At 44.3% G+C, this 19,484-nt stretch overlaps 3 protein-coding genes across 4 annotated transcripts; 1 reads left to right on the top strand and 2 right to left on the bottom strand.

Moving 5' to 3' along the window:
• Positions 1-92: 92 nt before the first annotated feature.
• Positions 93-7,335, bottom strand: LOC136430198 (SET and MYND domain-containing protein 4-like). The gene is made up of 9 exons (XM_066420585.1): positions 7,102-7,335; positions 5,331-6,103; positions 4,829-4,963; positions 3,679-4,231; positions 3,125-3,307; positions 2,578-2,666; positions 2,060-2,143; positions 1,638-1,779; positions 93-851 (listed from the first exon to the last, which is right to left on the bottom strand). The coding sequence occupies exons 2-9, from the start codon at positions 6,098-6,100 to the stop codon at positions 678-680; spliced, it is 2,130 nt and encodes a 709-aa protein (XP_066276682.1). The 5' UTR covers positions 6,101-6,103; positions 7,102-7,335; the 3' UTR covers positions 93-677.
• A 1,008-nt stretch (positions 7,336-8,343) lies between these two features.
• Positions 8,344-11,197, top strand: LOC136430202 (dnaJ homolog subfamily C member 24-like). 2 transcript variants are annotated; one of them, XM_066420591.1, is made up of 4 exons: positions 8,344-8,571; positions 8,974-9,112; positions 9,723-9,804; positions 10,664-11,197. In XM_066420591.1, exons 1-4 carry the CDS (start codon positions 8,461-8,463, stop codon positions 10,698-10,700), a joined length of 369 nt encoding a protein of 122 aa, XP_066276688.1. In that variant the 5' UTR covers positions 8,344-8,460; the 3' UTR covers positions 10,701-11,197. The 2 variants fall into 2 exon arrangements, with proteins under 2 accessions (XP_066276688.1, XP_066276687.1); XM_066420590.1 differs by having other exon boundaries at positions 8,346-8,571; positions 9,723-9,791.
• On the bottom strand, positions 10,993-19,245 carry LOC136430197 (chorion peroxidase-like). The gene is made up of 12 exons (XM_066420584.1): positions 19,113-19,245; positions 17,869-18,008; positions 17,477-17,606; positions 16,787-17,001; positions 16,220-16,399; positions 15,646-15,891; positions 14,909-15,334; positions 14,191-14,454; positions 13,641-13,793; positions 12,393-13,251; positions 12,095-12,255; positions 10,993-11,714 (listed from the first exon to the last, which is right to left on the bottom strand). Exons 1-12 carry the CDS (start codon positions 19,223-19,225, stop codon positions 11,548-11,550), a joined length of 3,054 nt encoding a protein of 1,017 aa, XP_066276681.1. The 5' UTR covers positions 19,226-19,245; the 3' UTR covers positions 10,993-11,547.
• Between the last annotated feature and the right edge of the window lie 239 nt (positions 19,246-19,484).

Here is a 19,484-nt window from a genome sequence, read left to right as displayed (position 1 = left end):
TGCCTGGGTGAAAAATGACCAAGCTTTTGTGTGATCGACCATATCACGTCTAGCTTAAAGCAAACGGGAAGTCTATACACAAATGCAATGCATTATGAGTTGAAAGTTTATTTGGAATTCACAGATTAACAAGGGATTCAACTGGGGAATTGTATTGCCATGGAAACACTAAATAAAGCGCTAAAGGAATTACGTAAAAGAAGTGTCTGGAGTCCGAATACATAAAATTTATACATTCACTAGGTCTTTGATGTTTTAAGTTTATGAAAAGCGAGTGACAGCACGTAGTGTGGTTTTAACCAATTATATCGTGCGGCAAAATCAGCTTCTCATTCACTAGTAGCTTCCTTTTTACACCAAGATATATCTAAAGTAACAATGCACAAACATTATCATCTTGTTGAACATGTTACTCGATGAATATGATAAATATGATAAATATGCTTAAAGTAAATTGCACATTAGAAGGCCTTTTGAATTTGTAACATTGTTTTCCTGATTTTATTCGAACCCTTCTTCAACTCTTGTAGATAACGTTACATTTCTTTCCTACTACTACTTCAAGTTGAAATCAGCATGTTGCTCTTATGGTATTAAATCAGTTATTGGCTATTAGATTTTTACATCCTCAGCTATCACTTTCTGCCTAAAATGCCTGACGTTTTTGGAAATATAAATCATGACGTTGCCCTCTCGTGACAGTTCCCGACTATGCCGTAACATTGCTTGATGGCTTCTTGGCAGCTGTCGTAATACCCATAAGGCCTTGCCACGATCTTCTCCATCCGCTCCAGACATCGCTCCAGAACCGGAAGTGTGGACTCCACCTCTCCCGTCACGACCACGCCCACCTACAGGGATAACAGGATTCGTTACCCTAGCTGTCTGACAAAAAAGTAGCCTCTATCAGGTTCCAGAGGTACCAGTGGCTGGTAATCGGAAACTTTGAGTAGAAATTGGCCAAATAGACTGGTAACATGCCAGAGGAGTTAGCTGGCCAGGCAGTACAGTTTGCCACTAGCTGTACTCCCCGGCCGGCTAACTCATCTGGCATTTCACCAGTCTATTTGGCTAATTTATACTCTTTCCAGCCACCTCTGGGGCCTGGTAGAGGCTAACAAATAGGACGCATATCAAAGGCCTGGAAAAAGATCGACACCAAAACTCAACTTGACCAATTCATATGTGGAGGTTCCTTGTCTTTGACGGCCGGTTATATACTTATGTCATGTCCTGACGCAATTTCCTTGTACATAGGCCAATACATATCTGCCTGTTTTCTCAAAAGAAAACGATTAATCTCTGACGCAAGCAATTGATCATGATGTTTCCTTTGTATCATGTAATATACTTCATATATGTATTCTGTATTACTCTTATTGGATACCGTAGTGTGTAGACTTAACTTTTGTAGAATTCATTAGCATTGTTAAAAAGCAAAGACTTATATGTCCTGATATTTTGTACTACCTACGAACTTGCCATACATTGTACCCGTTACAGTTGTTGTGCAATAAACTTTGATTTGATTTGATATTTTGTCAACTTTAAGCTTGGCACAAGGATTTTGATGTCACACCAGCCTTAAATGCGTTATCTTGAGAGAATAGAAAAAAAAGGGTAAACTGCTTGCTTACCTTGTTAAACACTTCTTCAACGATGTTGTCAAGCTGCGTCCTTAGCGCCTCCAGTTCCTGGTCCTCTCCACAGGCCGCGCACTTTACTTTGTCACTGCCTTTGTCGTCAGATCCTGGTAGCACAGAGAAGCACTGTCCGCACCTGTAACAGAGGGAACAGCACATGCCATATATGAGCTCATGTGCGTAATGTGCCGTACTTATTTCTAATAGTACATACAATGTATTCTATATTGTCTCTGATAGTACAAATGTATTCAGCTTGCAAAATTGATACGATTGGTAAATGTAGCAAACAGAGGGAAACCCTTGCAAAGTTGTTTGCATCTAAAATCAACGTAGCTATATGTATGGTTTTCCCAAAATCGACTTATGGGATGCCAAAGATCATCTTTAAGTCTCTAAGAGCGGCGCACGCGTACTTTAGTTTTGGCAGCTTGTTCCTCTGCTGTAGATCCTGCACCATGTCGTAAAACAACGGCCAGTTCTCCACACACGGCTGGCAACTGTGGAACAAAGACATGTTTTCTTAGTGTGTTGTAGTTGAGACAGAATGAAAGATACTGTAACTAAGCATAGAAGTTTAACTCATAGCTTCTTGTTGATGCTGTGGAACGTAGACATGTGTTATTTTAAGTGTAGTGTTTTGTAGCTGGAATAATGATAGATACTGCAACCCATAGCTTCTTGTTGATGCTATGTAATCTTCATCATGGACCTTGATACCTTACACATTCATCTGAAAGGTTATTCAGCACAACGGACAGCACTGATACAGGTACCATAGGCTAGTTCTTTGATCTTCGATCGCGAAAACACAGTCGCCTATGGCATCAGTGCATTTGATAACGGTTTAGTATGAAAACTGTTAGGATAAAACTCTGGTGGTGCAAGAAGCTTGCGAAATAAGAGTACGGTGGGTATATACTATACTAATCACCTGCATTTGAAGAAATACTGTCCTGCCAGCTTGTACTGCCTCTCCATGCGGGGCTGGGTGGTGTACAGCACGCTATAGTTCAGGGTTATCTACAGAAAAACAAATTACAATGCCGCTACAGTCATTTTGAAGTATATTGAGCACTGGTAGCGTTTACCGAATCATGATGTGGTCATGTCCAGATTCATCTACCCAATCATAATACACAATAAAACTACATACGTATTCCAAATCTAAGATTCCCTACGTTAACACTGTGTCCATACCATACAGCTTTCTTGTGCCCCACTAAATAAGCCACAATCCAAGAAAAATTAAAGTTCTGACGAAAAGTAACAATTTTCCCATTTCATAGCAACTCCTTCTTCTTTTCACAGACACCGTATTTCCGACAAGACATTTCTCCCCCGTGTACCTGCGGTCTCTGCAAGATCTTCCGGTCAAATTGATAAAAGCATCGGCCAAAGTAATTATGCGCCCTTGCCCGATTCCGACAACTTTGTCAACTCGACCCGAGGAGCTCTTGTAAAGACTACCGGGAACCCACCTCCTCCCCTTTCGCGACAGGTCTGATGGCCCGTGCTACCAGCACGTCCCCGTAGAAGTTCCTGTTGATGACAGGGTCGCAGGAGTGGTTGAACATCCCCAGCATGGTGCAGTGAAGGGCGGACGCCACCTCCAGGTACCGGCACCGGTCAGGGTCTCCTCGGTAGAACTCGAACTCGGAAACCTGCAGCAGTCATGGGACGAGATTGATTAGTAGCCGTATGGCTGTCCTCGGAAACAATGAAGGCGTCCACGCGCGCACAGCCACACTCATATTACACACGCACGCACGTACGTACGCACACACACACACACACACACACACACATACACACACACACACACACACACACACACATACATACACACACATACACTTTATACATACACATTACATACATACACACACACACATGCGCGCGCAGAGAGAGAGGCAGACAGACAGACAGACAGACAGAGAAAGAGACAGATAGAGAGGGGGACGTTCATAAAGATTCGCAATTTCTGAAGTCAAAGATTGTAAATAAATCATTTTCCCCCAGGAAAGTTTCTTACCTCATGAGCGTTACAAGGTATCATCTGCAGGTGTCTCAACAGATGAGAAGCTACAAGTAGCTGGTCCTCTTCAGACACTTCCTCCCCGGGAACCTGGAAGAACCCGCCATTCTGTAATATTCTCAACAGAAAGATCGCCATGACCGTCCTCCGGAATAAGTCACTCGGCTTACGTTCTGAAGAATGATTCTCCAAGTTGTAAACACAGTTATAGTCGTTTGTATACACTCCCTCGGCATTCAAACCTGGAAAATCTTCGTACTGTAAGTCTGTATATCCAGGTTTTCTCTCGTGGGCGTCTTTTTCTGGCTCCTTTACTTTTCTCGCAGTTTTCTCTTCCAACGTCTGGTCGAATTCTTGTAGAAATCGGAATCCCGTCCTATTGGCAAGTCTCAAGGCCAAGTGGCCCATCCCCCCTACGCCGGAGGAATGGATGAGTCCCAGGTACTGGCACTCCACGCGGTGGTACTGTGTCCAGGCCAGGTCGGCGCACTCATGGCCGCAGTACCGGGCCGTGCTGCACTGGTGACAGGGCAGCGGGGCTGACACCCTTCTGTTCATGATAGTCGTAAGAAGATAATACAGGATTACATTAACGTTTAAAATTGAATCACTGATATTAGTTCATCAAAAAAGTTCTTTTTTGGATGACGACTCGAAGACAGATCGAACATGTTTCCTGCTATGATTTGCATGTCATGCAACCCATTTTTACTCCGGGAAGGAGGGTGACCTCCTGAAGGAGTTTTGGAAATGGAGTTGTGCGCACGTTCGCAGCTAGAACTCAAGATCCCGTTGTCGCATTGGTATGTAACTTGGCATATCGTCTGCTACAATGTAGATTGCACGTTGTCTTTTTTTACACCGTAACTACTTTCATCGTTAATGTAATAAGCGATATGCAATGGGGATTTCTGATTGGTCGACGTCGTCTGGCTATATGATGATAACAGGTCTTGCCCTCAGATACAAGTATAGCTCTATAACATAGATAAGTGGCTATAGACTAGAGTTGATTATCTGATAAGAGATAGTCTAGTCGCCAAACAGATGTTAGGATGGAAAATTATAAGCTTTTTCGACCTTTTTTTTCGGGGGAAACTGTCAAATTTTAAACCCTAACATCTGCTTGGATATTAAAATACTCCACCTGCAGCAGTAGTCACAATGCGTGTCGCACTGCTCCGGTAGAACGACCGAACCGCACGGCTTCTCCACGATCAACACGTCACCAACACGGACGTCCTGAGCGGCCACGGCGTGACGACCCCGCTGTCCACTCTGCCTGTAGGTAGGACGACACGTTACTTTATTGTAGAATTGGGGCCACTTATAAGAACGATATTGATGGAGAAATATATAGGTTTACACGAGTACATATCACACCATATCATAGCATTTATAAGCCGCCGTCGTGTTTATGATAATGAAAGGAAACAACGAGACATACATATTCATATATCTTGTATCGAGTATCTTCATTCATATTTCTTGTATCTTGGGTTTACACTAATACAAATCATCATACCTTTTGAAGGACACATTGGTGTCTACCGTTCATGAACAAAATGATGATGAAAGGAAGCAACGAAACATATCTTCACATCTCTTGGATACGTGTGTGTAAATGGAACATAAGATTTTCTCCTCACCTTATTTCCACAGCAGTAGAGAGGGAGGGGAACGTGATGTTTGTCCCGTAACTCACAGAAGGGATATCAGTGGCTGACGATGAAGCAGATGATGTCTCTACAGACGACGGTGTTCTCTGTATTGCTGCTATTTGTTTATCAACCGTCGCTTTCCACGATTTCCGCTTCTTGCTGTTCAGCTGAGACTTCGTCACGTGTTCCTTAGCTATCACAAAACTCCGCATGGCTTCGTCGTCTCGCCCAAGATTCCAAAGACATCGTCCTTTCCTTTCGTGCAACTTGTATTTCAACTCCTCTGGGTAGCCATGGTGTAGCGCAAGTTCAATGTCCTTCAAGCTGAGGTCGTATTTGCCAAGATTGAAGAGCACAGCTGACCTGTTGGCTAACGCAAGGGAAAATTCATTTTCATCATCCGTCGTGACGTCACGCTCCTGACTATTCCCGTTCATGTCACCATGGAGATACGAATGATGGACATCTGGATCAAACGGTGCCCTGAGAACGCTTTCACTGTACATCTGTAAAGCCGACTCATAGTCCTTTTGACCGAACATTTTGTTCCCGAATTCTCGAAGCTTTGTCGCCTCCACCGCAGACTTGCCCTTGAACATGGGCTTGACCTTGATGTAGTCGTGCACGCTGGGGATGCTCAGGGCGTACGAGACTCGTTGTTGATTGCTAGAAAGCTGCAGAAAGTCTGACGACATTTCCTGTGTGGACCGTTGGAGATCTCCACATATCCGATCGAAGAGAGCTTGAAAGTACGCCATTTTCTTCATCGAGGAAATAAAAAGGAAATGTTTGTTGAGGAATATTGCGTAGCTGTGAGGATCTATTTTGTATACTGACCCTCCCCCTTCACTTTGCAACTGACATGCTGTAAATGGCAATATTTTCTTGCTAATGATATAAATGTGTTAGGGTTGCCACAGAATGCATGTGCACCCTGAAGTGTGCCTCTAACGCCATCTCCGGTGTCTTTTTTTCGTACAGATTAAGGTTAACACTTTATAAAGTACTGAGATTGAACATTAACACACAATATTCCACATGTCCTTCATTAGATGCCGCCCATAGATCAGATCTAGAACTCAGGTAGGAGGGCGTGGCTCGATCGTCCGGTTCCACCTGACAGCGTGCGTAAACCCAGGAGCCATCTCACATGACAGCCACTCACTGACCCGTCAAACAACAGTCAATAAATACGAGCTCTTCGGTCAACTAACCAACACCCATTAAAAACTAGGGCAAGCAGTGTAACCACGATGAGTTAAAAAGAAAGATTGTCATTTCATTCTCATCTCTACTATGATATTTTATACTAGAGCGATTATATTGTAGTTACAATTTAAAGGGGCGATCCATATCATGAACAAACATGGCCCGGCACTCAAAACACCAAACATGAACAAATTTGGACTGTCCCCTGCGCAGGCCGTCCGGACATGATATCTGATATATGACCCTTTAATATCGTGCATTCTGTACATTTGGTATCTACTACGACGTTAACGTTATTGGCTACAACCAGTTATCAAGCACTGTTAATGTCAAAGAAGCTATTATAATATTTCCTATAATTTGGATCATTTACAATATTTTCTCTCAAGGCAACGTGACTACTGTCACGTGACAGCGAGGTCAGAGATTACGGACGGAATTCCACAGATACCCTGGGAGTGTGATAACTAAACCAAGCTAGAAACCACTCTGCGAAATAATGTCTCACGGCAAATGCATGGGCGTCTTGCAACAACAAAATAACACCCACCTTGGTTTCTTGCACTCTGGAATATGGCTAGAGTACGCTGTTTCATCCGCAGACAGTTATGCGGGGCTTCTGTTCTGACGCAGTCTCTTTTTACACCATACGTCCTCAATCAAAGCTGGGCGGCAACTGTCGTCTGTCACGAGGGCGTATATGGGGCTTTCTGTAGTACGATTTCAACAAATCGGTGTTCCTCTTTGGGAGCAAATTAAAAGCTGAAAATGTGCAGCATAATTCTTATTTAACACATTAAAGGATTGACTCGTATTCAGGGACGCTGTGGCATATTTTAGCCATACAATATTATATTTTGATGCGAGTCTTTGCCCTAAAATACTCCGTCTTGCCCTCGTGGGTTATTCTCGCCCTACCATTTTTGGCCTCCAGGGCCGAAGACTGAAAACAAACCTCCGTGCCTGACATGCCTGCACGCAAGTGGACAAAACAACAACTGGCGACTGTTGGTTCAGACGTGACAGAAGCCACCCTCGCTCCGGGCAAGGAGAAGAGAATATCTTAGTTCACGTCAAAGGATCATTTACAGACCTGTCTTTTTGGATATCTTTGCCGCCGGTGCACCGACCAAAAAGAAAGAAAGTTAAGCGAACTAAAGGCAGTAATAAAAGAGTAGTACCATACCTGTGCATAAAAGAAAATCAACAACGTGCCAGGCAAAGAGTGCATTGATAGCTTTTCTTAATATTGCTAAATTTTATAGAATGACCTCACACAAAATAGATTATCTACTAGTATTTGATTATTGGTTAGGTTTTCTGATTCTAACCATTCATTTTAATATTCATCTTGAATATTCACCTTGAAGTTCAGCCAGTAGGTACCCTTTCGAGTAATGAGGCTGTGCCTAGTTTGGTGCTAGCAGTGGGCATGGCAGTTATGAAACCTAATATAAAATTTACTAGAGTCGTGTGAAAAACAAACTTTACTTGGTTTGATTACTCTTCAGATTTGCTTACGTGAGAAATTTTGAGCGGGTGGTGTTTGCCTTGCATTTAGTTTCGGGAAATATGATCCTCCGTCTGGGAACGACGATTGCGCAACTACTGATAACGGACGCAACCATTCACCACATGGGTTTGTCTCAATGACGTAGTGATTAATAGCCAGTATGACCATATACCGGTACAAAATATACAATCGTCAACTGTTATACAAACAAATTACTCAGACATCATAATTATTACTGTATATGCTACGATTCGATCGTCACTTTGAAAGAAGAATATAAACCCTCCCCTTATGGGTAGTCGTGCCGTCCAACATGGTGGTCCTTGTGGGTAGTGTTTGCGGTGGAACGTAAAGAAACCGCTTTTGTAACCCTTTCACCTGTCTATCCTCTATATAATGGGGACGGGTTTTACAGAACAGGTCCCTGACCTATACTCTCTTCTACAAGTACAACAGTGTGCTTCATATGACGAGCTGAAGCAGAGTTACCAACGGCTCGTTCTGAAGGTACGTGCCCCCCTCCCACCCCAGAACACACCAAACAACACCAAAACCTCCGTTCTCCTCAGCAATAGCTGTGGTTATCCAGCACGTGCTACGTGTTTTATTGTACTTAACCTGTCATCACAGACATAAGATGTATAATTTTCTGTCTTATCTCTGAGCAGATCTATCAGTGGCAAGGCAGTATCAAACGCCACCTTAATTGGATACTTGATGGCCCTTTTGATATAGCTTTGCCACCAATAGATCTGCTTGGAGATTATTTCTGTCTGCATGCTGCATTCACTAGTGGTTTCACGTACCATCATGACCATTTACATGTACTCAAATTGCCTAGCAAACATTTATATACGTTTATACTGTCGTTGTGGACAGGGTACAGTAATGTTGCAATGTTGCCCGTAGTATCATCCAGACAAGATAGACCGGCACCAGTCTCCTGAGGACCAGGCAGCAGCACAGGACATGTTTGTGGCCGTGGACAAAGCCTGGAAGACGTTAGGCGATCCTACTCTGAGGAAGGAGTATGATGCCAGACTGAATGGTACAGTTATTGGATGTCTTTCTACTTTGACGCAAAAAAACCCCAACTTTTTCTATAAATTGAAGTTGCATAATGCTGATAATGATATATGGCAGGTATGAATATCAATATCTCTCCCCAGAACTAGCACTTTGTAATAGCCATTGGCTAATTGGCCAAACCTAACTGTATGTCCCCTTCAGCCAAACCAGTAAATAAATAGACTATTTTGTATGACATTTACTTGATAGATACGATTAAGGATGTTTAGAGGGGTTCGGAACACAACCTGAGTCATTAAGCGCTGCGCTCTCGAAACATCATAATATATGCTATAATAGTCAGCAAATTTGACTGTGAGCATCAAGAAGAAGAAGAAGAAGAATAGATAAAAATAGAAATTGGTACTAGAAATAATCTAATTGTAAAGTGGGATGGTGGGAAAACTTCATCATAATTAGTGAAAAGAGGCCTTCTAAAATTGTGCTCATCAAATGGAAAGGTTAGGGAAGATTTGGCATCCCCTCTTGACACAAGCCAACTGGCCCAGTCTGTTTAGTTGACTAAGAATTAGTTAGAAGCCATTATCTAGAGGCATGCTTTTATAACAGCCATGAATGTTTGTCCACAGAGAAAACTGTGAGTCAAGAGTTTCCAGTCAATGAAGAGATCACTCTAGCAGACATGGATTTTGATGAAGGTAGAGTAACATTGTAAGCTAGATTACTCTCAGATTGATATTATAATATTGTCACTGTGGTGTGCAATGTATATTCTGTTACTGTTCCTGGCAGAACTACAGTTTTTTACTGGTCCCACTAAATTTCATGTCACAGTTTCTTGCATCAGTATATGCCATTCAGTATTAGATTTATGAGGGAAAACTACTCCCCACTCATGTTTGATAGCCCCATTTCAACAGAACTGATTACAAGGCTAGGATGCTTGGGTGCCATCCTCGTCACTTTGGACTTGCTACTCTCCAAGTAGAGGAGTGGGTCCGGCAGGTTTTTGGCGTGTTTTTAGGCGTTTTTGTCGGGCTATCTACTTTGTCATGGTTTCTTTGTCTCTAACGTATAGAGACAAAGAAACCATGACAAAGTAGATAGCCCGACAAAAACGCCTAAAAACACGCCAAAAACCTGCCGGACCCACTCCTCTGCTTGGAGAGTAGGACTTGCTTCCCTTGTAGGCTCTCACCAACTCAGTTTGACTTTAACGGATACAATTTAATGAAAATGCATTTAAGTTTGCAGTGATTTTATTCTGCAGTAGTAAGAAAACAAAACGTTCGCTGTTGAAACAATAGGGTAGGCAGGCAAAAGACAGGACAAGATTTTTTGCATGAATTTCCAGTTCGCGGTGAAAAGGTTACTGCAAAAACCAGCGCAAACTTAGATGCATTAAGTGTAACTCGTCAAGGAAGGAGAGTTGTCACATCAAAAGTTGAGACAGATAGCTTGCCCACTTGCCCTAATGCTGAGACATTTTGGTTCACATAACCTGTGTATGCAACAGATTTCAATGTGCTAAAAGTGTAACCTACATAATCTCTGTCTGTGTCTGTTCCAGATCAAGATGTGTTCTCGTACCCTTGTCGTTGTGGTGATGACTACTCAGTTTGTGAGGATGAAGTTGAAGATAGGAGAGACATGGTGATCTGTTGCAGTACCTGTAGTCTCACTGTGAGAGTACTGTGTGTCAGTAGTGCAAATGAGCAGGATGGTACACATCACCAGGAGGAGAACAGATGACAGCAGATGACATAGACTTTATATTAGGGTTATGATATATATAATAGGAAGAAAAGTACTGCATGTAATATGTAAATTGTAACATCCTATGCTGTTATGTTCTTGATACAAGCTCAAAAAAGAAGGTGCAGCAAAACACACAGAGGATTCAATCTTGTATTTTATTAGAAGCTTTTTTAAAAGGCTTAATAGATTCGTGCAACCAGTGCAATGCTACTCCATGTAAAGGAACAAGGAAAGGTTTCAGACACATTGCCTTTAGCAGTCTGACATTGTTCAACAAGAAGTCACTACATACTAAAATTTGGCACAATGTCATAGTCTTCTGTTTAATAAATATAGCTAGAGCTTATATTGGCTGTTGACATATATCTTATTCGTCTTTGTATCTTAGTCTCTACTCTCTATCCCTACGTTGTCATTACTGTTTTCAACAACTACTCTTTCTCAAACCAGCAGCATTTCTCGGCATAAAATCCTTTCTGAAGAATACATTACATCCGCGGCGATGCGCCCGATAAATAATATTGATACATGGTCGATGTTTGCAAAATACATATTTTGTGTGTGTTGCGTGTCACAAGTAAAACTTAAAGGTTGAAATATACTCTGAAACATCATTTGGAATCAACAAAGTCGTCTCTTATACTAAACACAAGAACATGGGCTAACAGGCACTATTTACCGATCTCATCTGTAAGCTCACGCCTTCCACTTGGTCAGATCTATCTGGGGCAGGGCCGAGCACGCCACCATCTCGTTCCCAGGGCGGGGGAGTGTGAAGACGTCCGGCTGCATGTGCGTGGTGCCGTCCGTGTTGTCGCACAGAATACGCGCCAGCGTAGTGTTCTTTATCTCCGCAAGTTGATCTGATAACAAGTACACAGAACGAAGAAATAGCTTTAGATGTATTCAATCATAAATGGAGTTATTTGAACGTGGAAAACCCAAAACAAAACAGTATACAGCTACAGGTACGGGATGGCCCGGAAAGATGTTATAATCTTTAGGCTACTTGTCATGGTTTAAAAATAGTGACAGCTTCATCGAACAATGGATTAGCTGAGTAGCAGATTTTGTTTAGCCTCTATCAGGTTCCAGAGGTGAGTAGAAACTGGCCAAATAGACGGATAACATGCCAGCTGAGTTAGCAGACCGGGAGTACAGTTTGTCACCTGAGGTCTGCCACACCTCTGGAGCCTGGAAGAGGCTAGACATTTGTCTCAAATTAGACCAGAATGTCAATTACCTGGAGTGAACTGTCCGCTGTTCTCGAACCAGAAGCGGTCGCCCATCCTCAGCTCCCTGAACTGCATCCCGATGAGACAGGCGAAGGTGGGACCGACGACACCACCCGGCACGGACTTCTCGGCAAGACCACCGGCAAACAGGTCGATGTCGTCTACGTCACTGTACGGAATGAAGGACATACAACCTGACGTTAGAAGATTAACAGGAGATGATGTTAAAAGGTAACGGAAATATGTTTATGATTAACTCGGTAGAGTGTCAAAAACACGCACAGAAATGATATTTTCACTACTCACGTGTACACACTAGACAGCCGATGCCTGGTCACCCAGTCGGGGATTTCTGCCTCCAGGTCGTCGAAGCCGTGTGCCCTGTGCAGCCCACACCTCTCCCTCCAGGCGTTGTACCCAGGCAGGCCGTGGTCCCGCCCTCGCTGGATGTTCAGGGCGGCCAGGTCCAGTCCCACCGACCCTGGAGGATCCGCGAACAGGTGCTTGGTCAGACCGCTCACCATGAAACGGTCGAACAACTCAGAAGACTGGCTTATCAGACCACGTATGATAGAATCGGGACCGCCTTGGTCATTGTCGAAGATGTGGGACGGGTTGAAGAAGCTCAGGGCTAGCTGGATGGGACATTTCGTGCCCGGGGTGTAGTCTGGGGTCGCTCTGGTGAACTTGTCATCAACGAGACTGTGTCCGAAACGGTAGGCTGCTGTGGAGAACGCGTTAGAGATGGTCGGGTTCGCGTTCTCGTCATACCCCTGGTGAAAGCCGTCCTCGGTTAGAGACAGGTTAAACCGGACCATGGCATCGGGACCAAGAACATGGGGAAGGTCCTCTCCGTACACGATCTTCTGCATCAGCGCGCCGACGATCTTCCGGGTTTCTAAGAAGACGCGGTCGCCGTTCCAGAGCGGGTTGATGGTGGAGAGCTGCCTGGCGATCCGGTTGTGCTCGCGGAGGAAGACGGTGTGCATGGACGTCAGCCCTGGCTGTTCGTTCACGCGGACATCCCCTGCCTGGGAACACGTCTCCTCTCCGTCCGACTCATGATAAGGACACCCCATCTCAAACTCCTCCGCCATGGCGCCGGGCAGAAGCTCTTTCTTTTCCGGGTCTGCGGGGTTGGGCCGGGACTTCAGCAGACCGCGGGCTGCCGAGAGAAACAAGGGGTCATTCTGATGACTATTTCGTCTGATGCAGACACTTCAAGTCACAGAACATAGCAAAAATAGGCTATCAGTTGTGACGATATGAGTGGTTTGCACAGTCTTATTGCAATTCTGTTTGGATACAGAGTCTTAGGCAGATTTTTTTTGGAAGTAAAGCATAAGAATATTAGCAAGACCACTAGCCCTTATTATTCCTTTTCTCAAACGTTTTTATACCAAGGAAATATATATATGGGTATGTAAGCACTAACGCTTGTACGGTACTCGATAGAGTATGACTATGTCTATGTATGTAATGTATGTGTAAGCACCAACTTTAGAACAGAAAACGTTGATGTTTATGTGTTTTCAAGGATCTGTCGTGACTTACGAGAGGTTGAAATCAAGTCGACTTGGCAGATGTATCCTCGGCGTCTTCGGCAGGGCACGTCGTTCCACTTGGAGCCGGCCCCGGCCAGGAAGTTGACGCAGTCCTCCCTCCCGGATATCTCAGGTTCTCCCGGGAGCCAGTCCGTGAAGTCACCTGTAGATTACAAATGTTCAAACTTAGCAGGTAGGTTATAGTATCAAAAAAGTCAAAGTTCCTTCCCGCTCCAATGGTGCATAGGGCGGCATACCGATGGTGCATACTCTCTCCCAAATGCTGAGTGCTAAGCAGAGAAAGCAGTTTGTACCATTTTTAAAGTCTTTGGTATGACCCGTCTGGGGATCGAACTCACGACCTACTGTATGCAAGGCGAACACTTTACCTGGTTCCAATGCAGAGGAATAGTTAAATGTGTACTGATCCTGTTCCCTCGTTTCTAACATTTAACTGTCTGCGCTTTTCTGCGCTGGAAAGTTTGTGCATACAGTGAAAATGATAAGGAAAATGCATTCTAAACTAGATCTAATAATAATCCAATCAAAATAGTCCGTACCATCCCGAAGAATTGTCCCGTCTTCCCACCGCCATTCTCCCTCGACGTGTCTGTCGCTCAGACCGAACCAGAAGGGGGCTTCTGTGGAGACGTGGTTCTTCAGATGGACCAGAAACGTGTTCGTGGCGTTGTCTTTGGGCGTGGCGAGGATTCCGCCATCTTCCGCACAGCTGGCCGCGGCGGAGGTGAAGTCTTTTGCCGTTTGGGTGACCTTGAAACAGCTGCGTCTGTATCTGGTGTATCCTGGAGGACAAATCCCTTGTGCTGAGTGGAGGAAAAAAGAAACATATGAAGAACACAGTTTTTAACTGGTCTTAACATTTTTCTACTCTATCTTTTAACAAGGATATTTTGCAAATTTATCACAATAAAGATACACCTAAAAGTGGGATCATTCGTCCTCCACTCTCGGAAAAAGAAGCCGAGCCCAATAAGTTAGAATATAGTGTCAGTAGTTAGACTAGAGTAGTCACACGTTACATTGTTCATTATTGTCTGTCCGTCCTTTTCATGTTAAATGTACTTGCAATCAGCCTACGGGTAAGAAGTTGCAATAAACTTTTAATTGTTTATATATGAAATGTTACAAAGAAGAAGACGAGGTTGCAGTGGTCTAATGAGCCACATGCTCTATACGATTCAAAATCTGTTGTGCTTTGTGAGATTGATGTTACGTTTACGATTAAGTCATGGGAATGCAGTGAGTCAGATGCGTTACCTTCATATACTTGTACCTCACAAAGTGTGAGGGGCTGTCTGGTCGGCAGGAGGACGCCGACGTAGCGGCCCTGGTGACCGCCACAGTCCACGGAGATAGTTTCCTGTCCACTGGTCACCACGTGGTCACCGCCACACAACGGGTTGGACGCCACGTCCGGGGAGTCTCCCACGTGGAGCCGGAAGGAGTTCAGCCGTTCCGAGCAGCAGTCCTGCCGGTTGAAGATGACGACCTCGTCGATATGGTGTGAGCTCCCCAGATCGACGTACCACCAGGAGTTGACAACAGTGCGTGTGTGGGTGCAGGACTGGCCGGAGTTGTACACGCCGTTGGTGTTGCCGTCCACCGCCCGTCCCGGGACGCCACTGAACGCCACGCTAGACTGTCCCGTGGGACGCCCCAAGGCAAGATTAGGACCACGCATTTCTGGAAAGAAAGGGAACACGGTAATGAAACACAGGTTACAAAATAGAAAATGATCAACATAAATGTGTTATTTTCTGACCGTTCTATTGCCTTGTAATATACTAGCAGTGCTTCTCATTGGACCTGCTCTGCAGGGTGACAGGAAAGTTTCCTTTATGATATAGGCTCTAGCTACAATTAGACCTTTGATGTTTTCAATTCTGACTTGGGTACTTATCGGTTCTTACGAAATCTTTAAAGGCCAAACCGTGATATCTATTTGAGATTCTAAGCCTTGATACAATGGATCAATACAAAAATGGTTGCCTCACCCTCAGGCTCCTCCGTGTCTCTAAGAGCTTCCATCTCCTCTTCCGACGAGCCGTAGACGTTGGAGGCGTCTATGAAGGCGGTGATCTGGTTGATCTGCTGCCGCGGACCCATGCGGCACCCTTCGTTCGGACTGGATCGCGAGCGGGCAAACGTTATGCACGGCGTACTGCTGAAGTCCTCGTCATCGGTGGAGACGGGAATGTTGAAGCAACGGTCGTCCTGGGAGTCGCATTCACAAACCAGACCTAGAAAAAGAAGAAGAACGTTGCAATTATTACAACTGTATTTCAGAGTTAGACGGATAAGATTTCAATGACATTGCTCTTATCTTGCAGCCACTTAGTGTATAGCGTGGGATTCATAGCTATTGCGGCCATGGTAATGCCGTTCTTCAAGCAAAGGAACAAAAGGTGGTCAGGCTCACTTACAGTCATAAGTCTGCCTGACGACGAGGGATGCAGAGACAACTACACCTGTCCTGCACAAGTTTGTACAATTTGTAGTTCTAAAGCATTCTAGATGTTGTGAATGTTTAACCGATAGCTTGTCTTTTGCAAACCGAGGATGGCTCACCTTCTTCCTGAAAGTTTGGAGTTAGCGTGATGTCATGGTCCAGGAACTGGCCGAACTGCATGACCATGTACGTGTTGACGGAGCTGGACTTCCTGAAGTCTTCGTGCAGGGTGGAACTGACAAGCCTTGCACTGGGGAGGGGGGCGCCATTCCGGGCAGTCACACGGGGAACCTTGAACCCTAAGAACACATGGTGATCAGGTGTTAGGGAACTTTCTTACTCAAGGCATGTATAATTCGCACACATCTGCAGAATGTATAACTATCGCGTTTTCCATTACTTTTAACCACCGGCATCCGGATACATACAGGCATCTATACACACATCTTCTCCACACATCTATACACGCACGCCGCGTTTTTAGATCCATGTATAGTCATAGCTAGTGAGAGGTCAGAGATGGAAAGACAAGGTATCCAGTCACTGATGATAATATTGATACTGATGATAGTTGCAGTGTTGAATGATTGCAGAAATTTCCATTTCTGTCTCTCTTTGTTGCCATACATTATACCGTGTACAATTGTGTAATAAAGTTCTTCTACATATCATACAATGCCACATACCATCGCTATACTCTGACGGGAGCAGTCTCTTCTGGGGTTGTTCTGCACTTCCCCAAAGGGGGTGAGCTCTGTTGTTGCAACGGCCGTCGGCCGAGCGGAACTCTGGGATAGCAGGTGGGTCGCAGATGACTGGTTTCATCGACGTGACGTCACACATACTCGTCAAGTTCGTAGAGGCGACCCTTGTCAGTTCCTCAAAACTGACATTGTATTGACTGAAACAACAGGAACAACTTTTGTCACATTTCTGTCTCATGAAATTAACAATAGAATTTTACATTTAACCCAAACATGCATTGTAGACACCAAACATTTTAAAATTGACTGAATTACCTACAACTAGTTATACCCTTAAAGTTACAACTCGAAATTTGACCCTATTATTCCGTCTTGGCCCTATCCAATCCAAATGCTGTGATATACTTGTTATGTTTACCGTGTTTGTCTTTTTCAGCTGTAACTATTATTTTCAGACTAAGAGGTAATATTTGATACATGTATTAGCTATTTACCGGAGTGCATCACCTCTGTGTCCTGTATATTCGTTTAATGATTTCAAGATTCAAAAATTATTTACAAAAACTTTTGTCAGATGTTGTAAACATTATAGATGCATGCAAACATTTTACAAATATAGCTGATATGTTGGAAATGTGAAGAAAATTCAAAGACACGATCAATCATAACTACCTGCTCATGAAATGTTCTGCCACATTCTCCAGGACCCAGGCACACTGGCTGAGCTCCACGGACATGGGCGTGGAGCTGTGGACAGCGCCGAGTTTGTGCTGCGCCCCAGTCTCCGTAGGGATGATGTCACCTTAAAGGGTGAAAAAAAACACATTTAGCACTCAATCACAACTAATCATATGCATTTTCTGGAAATCGAACGAAAGATTTACTGGAAATCGTGACGAAAAGTCAAGAATATGATACGCACATGCACAAAATACCTAATGCTACATAATCAGTTTCAACATTTCCATGCAAATTCGTGCTCATGCTCACCATAAAGAAGCCCTACCCTCCCGGCTCCCGGTGTGTGAGTGTGCTGGAAATAATGATAACAGTTTTGTTCTTACCTGCAGAGAAGACTTTCGTCCTCTGCGCCAACTCTGCCTTGGCTAACTCTATCGCCTGCCGCAGTTCTGCGTCGGTAGGACTCCGGCCGACAGCCGTCCACGGCGTCATGGCAACTATAAGCAGCATAATCTGGAGCAAACTGGAGAGGAACGACATGTTGCCAGACATCAGTTGTTGATTTTTTTTATAAGAAAGGATTCCTTGCTGCGCGCACGTCCACGCGGCTACTTTGTCAGTACAGTGTCAGCTTAAATAGGATTTAAACCTGCTTGGTCACTATAGTCTGAAGTTTGAAGCAAACAGAATAAGAAGCTGGCAGATTCGCTTGGCTGAAGTTCCGAGTAAATAACACTGAGCACTGGATCCAGAACAATAGCTCACGTCACTAGACATGGAACACATCGTATTGACCTAATTAATTTCACCCGCGTTCACCCAGCCCAACAATAATCGAGTTAACGTTCATCTGGCCCCCGATTGGTTCGTTCTAGTCCCATGTCGCTACCTGATAGCAAAATGTACAGCGAAGCTGACTAAGCCATATTTCTAGTCTTAGGCTATAATTCCCGGGTTAAAATGTCTGTCTATTCTAATTTCACGTGCTAAACCAGGATATAACATGTATATTTTCAAAAGAGTGCAATCCCCCGCCTCATTCGTGAATGCAACGCAAAGTTTGTAACACAAAAAAGGTTAGCGTAACTCATGGATTGTAACTAGATTTCAATTAGCCTCTTATTTCTCGGGCGAGAAACGCACACGACGTCAAATTCCAACCTTTCTACCGTGACTGTCATTAACCACCATCTTTTTTCTAACCTGTTAATAAAGGCGCGGATCGCGGAAACTTAGCCTCTACCAGGCTCCAGACGTGGCTGGAAAGAGTAGAAATCGACCAAATAGAGGAATTGGCCAGCCGATAGATACAGTTTGCCACGAAATTGTATCTACTCTACCGGCTGGCCGATTTTTACTCTTTCCATCCACGTCTGGAGCCTGGTAAAGGCTTGCGGAAACTGTCTTCCCGGGCAGTTGAGGACCAGGCCCAGGTTGAAAATCAGCGCTTCCAAAAAAAAAAATATCAACGCCGGCTCTCCTAGAAGGCATGCGAAGGGGATCACTTTTTTCACGGACTCCGAGAAAAAGTTTGTGGATAAACCATGCTGTTTACATGCATGCGTACCGGGCGTCGACTCCGGGAGGTGAATAACATATTTGCCAAACATGGGAAAAGAAAACTTACCTTGCTTTCATGATGTCCAACGAATAGCAGATCCGATGGTGGAAGATGTCGTCTTGGTGGTCTCTTGTCCGATACACCTGTCTTTCTGAAGCTCTCCTGCACCGTGCACCCATTTTATAAGCCCAGCACCCATTGTCCGATATCATCAACACGAATCATGACGTAGGGACGGTCACGAAGACTACTTCCCATCGACTCTGACGTCATCAACATGTCACGTAGCCAGAAATACATGCCCAAAACATCCCTTCGGGGAAAGCCCGTATTTTCCGGAGAGTTGCAAGCATTGTTTCAACCTATTCAGATGCACTGATAGGTCCCTAGGCCCCCCATGACCACGCCCAAATTATCGGTTTGTGACGAAATTGGAAA

This window comes from Branchiostoma lanceolatum, chromosome 3 (assembly GCF_035083965.1).
Source record: "Branchiostoma lanceolatum isolate klBraLanc5 chromosome 3, klBraLanc5.hap2, whole genome shotgun sequence".
Classification (NCBI taxonomy): Eukaryota; Metazoa; Chordata; class Leptocardii; order Amphioxiformes; family Branchiostomatidae; genus Branchiostoma; species Branchiostoma lanceolatum.
Note: the sequence above shows the minus strand (reverse complement) of the source record. Positions and strands in the feature narration are given on the sequence as shown.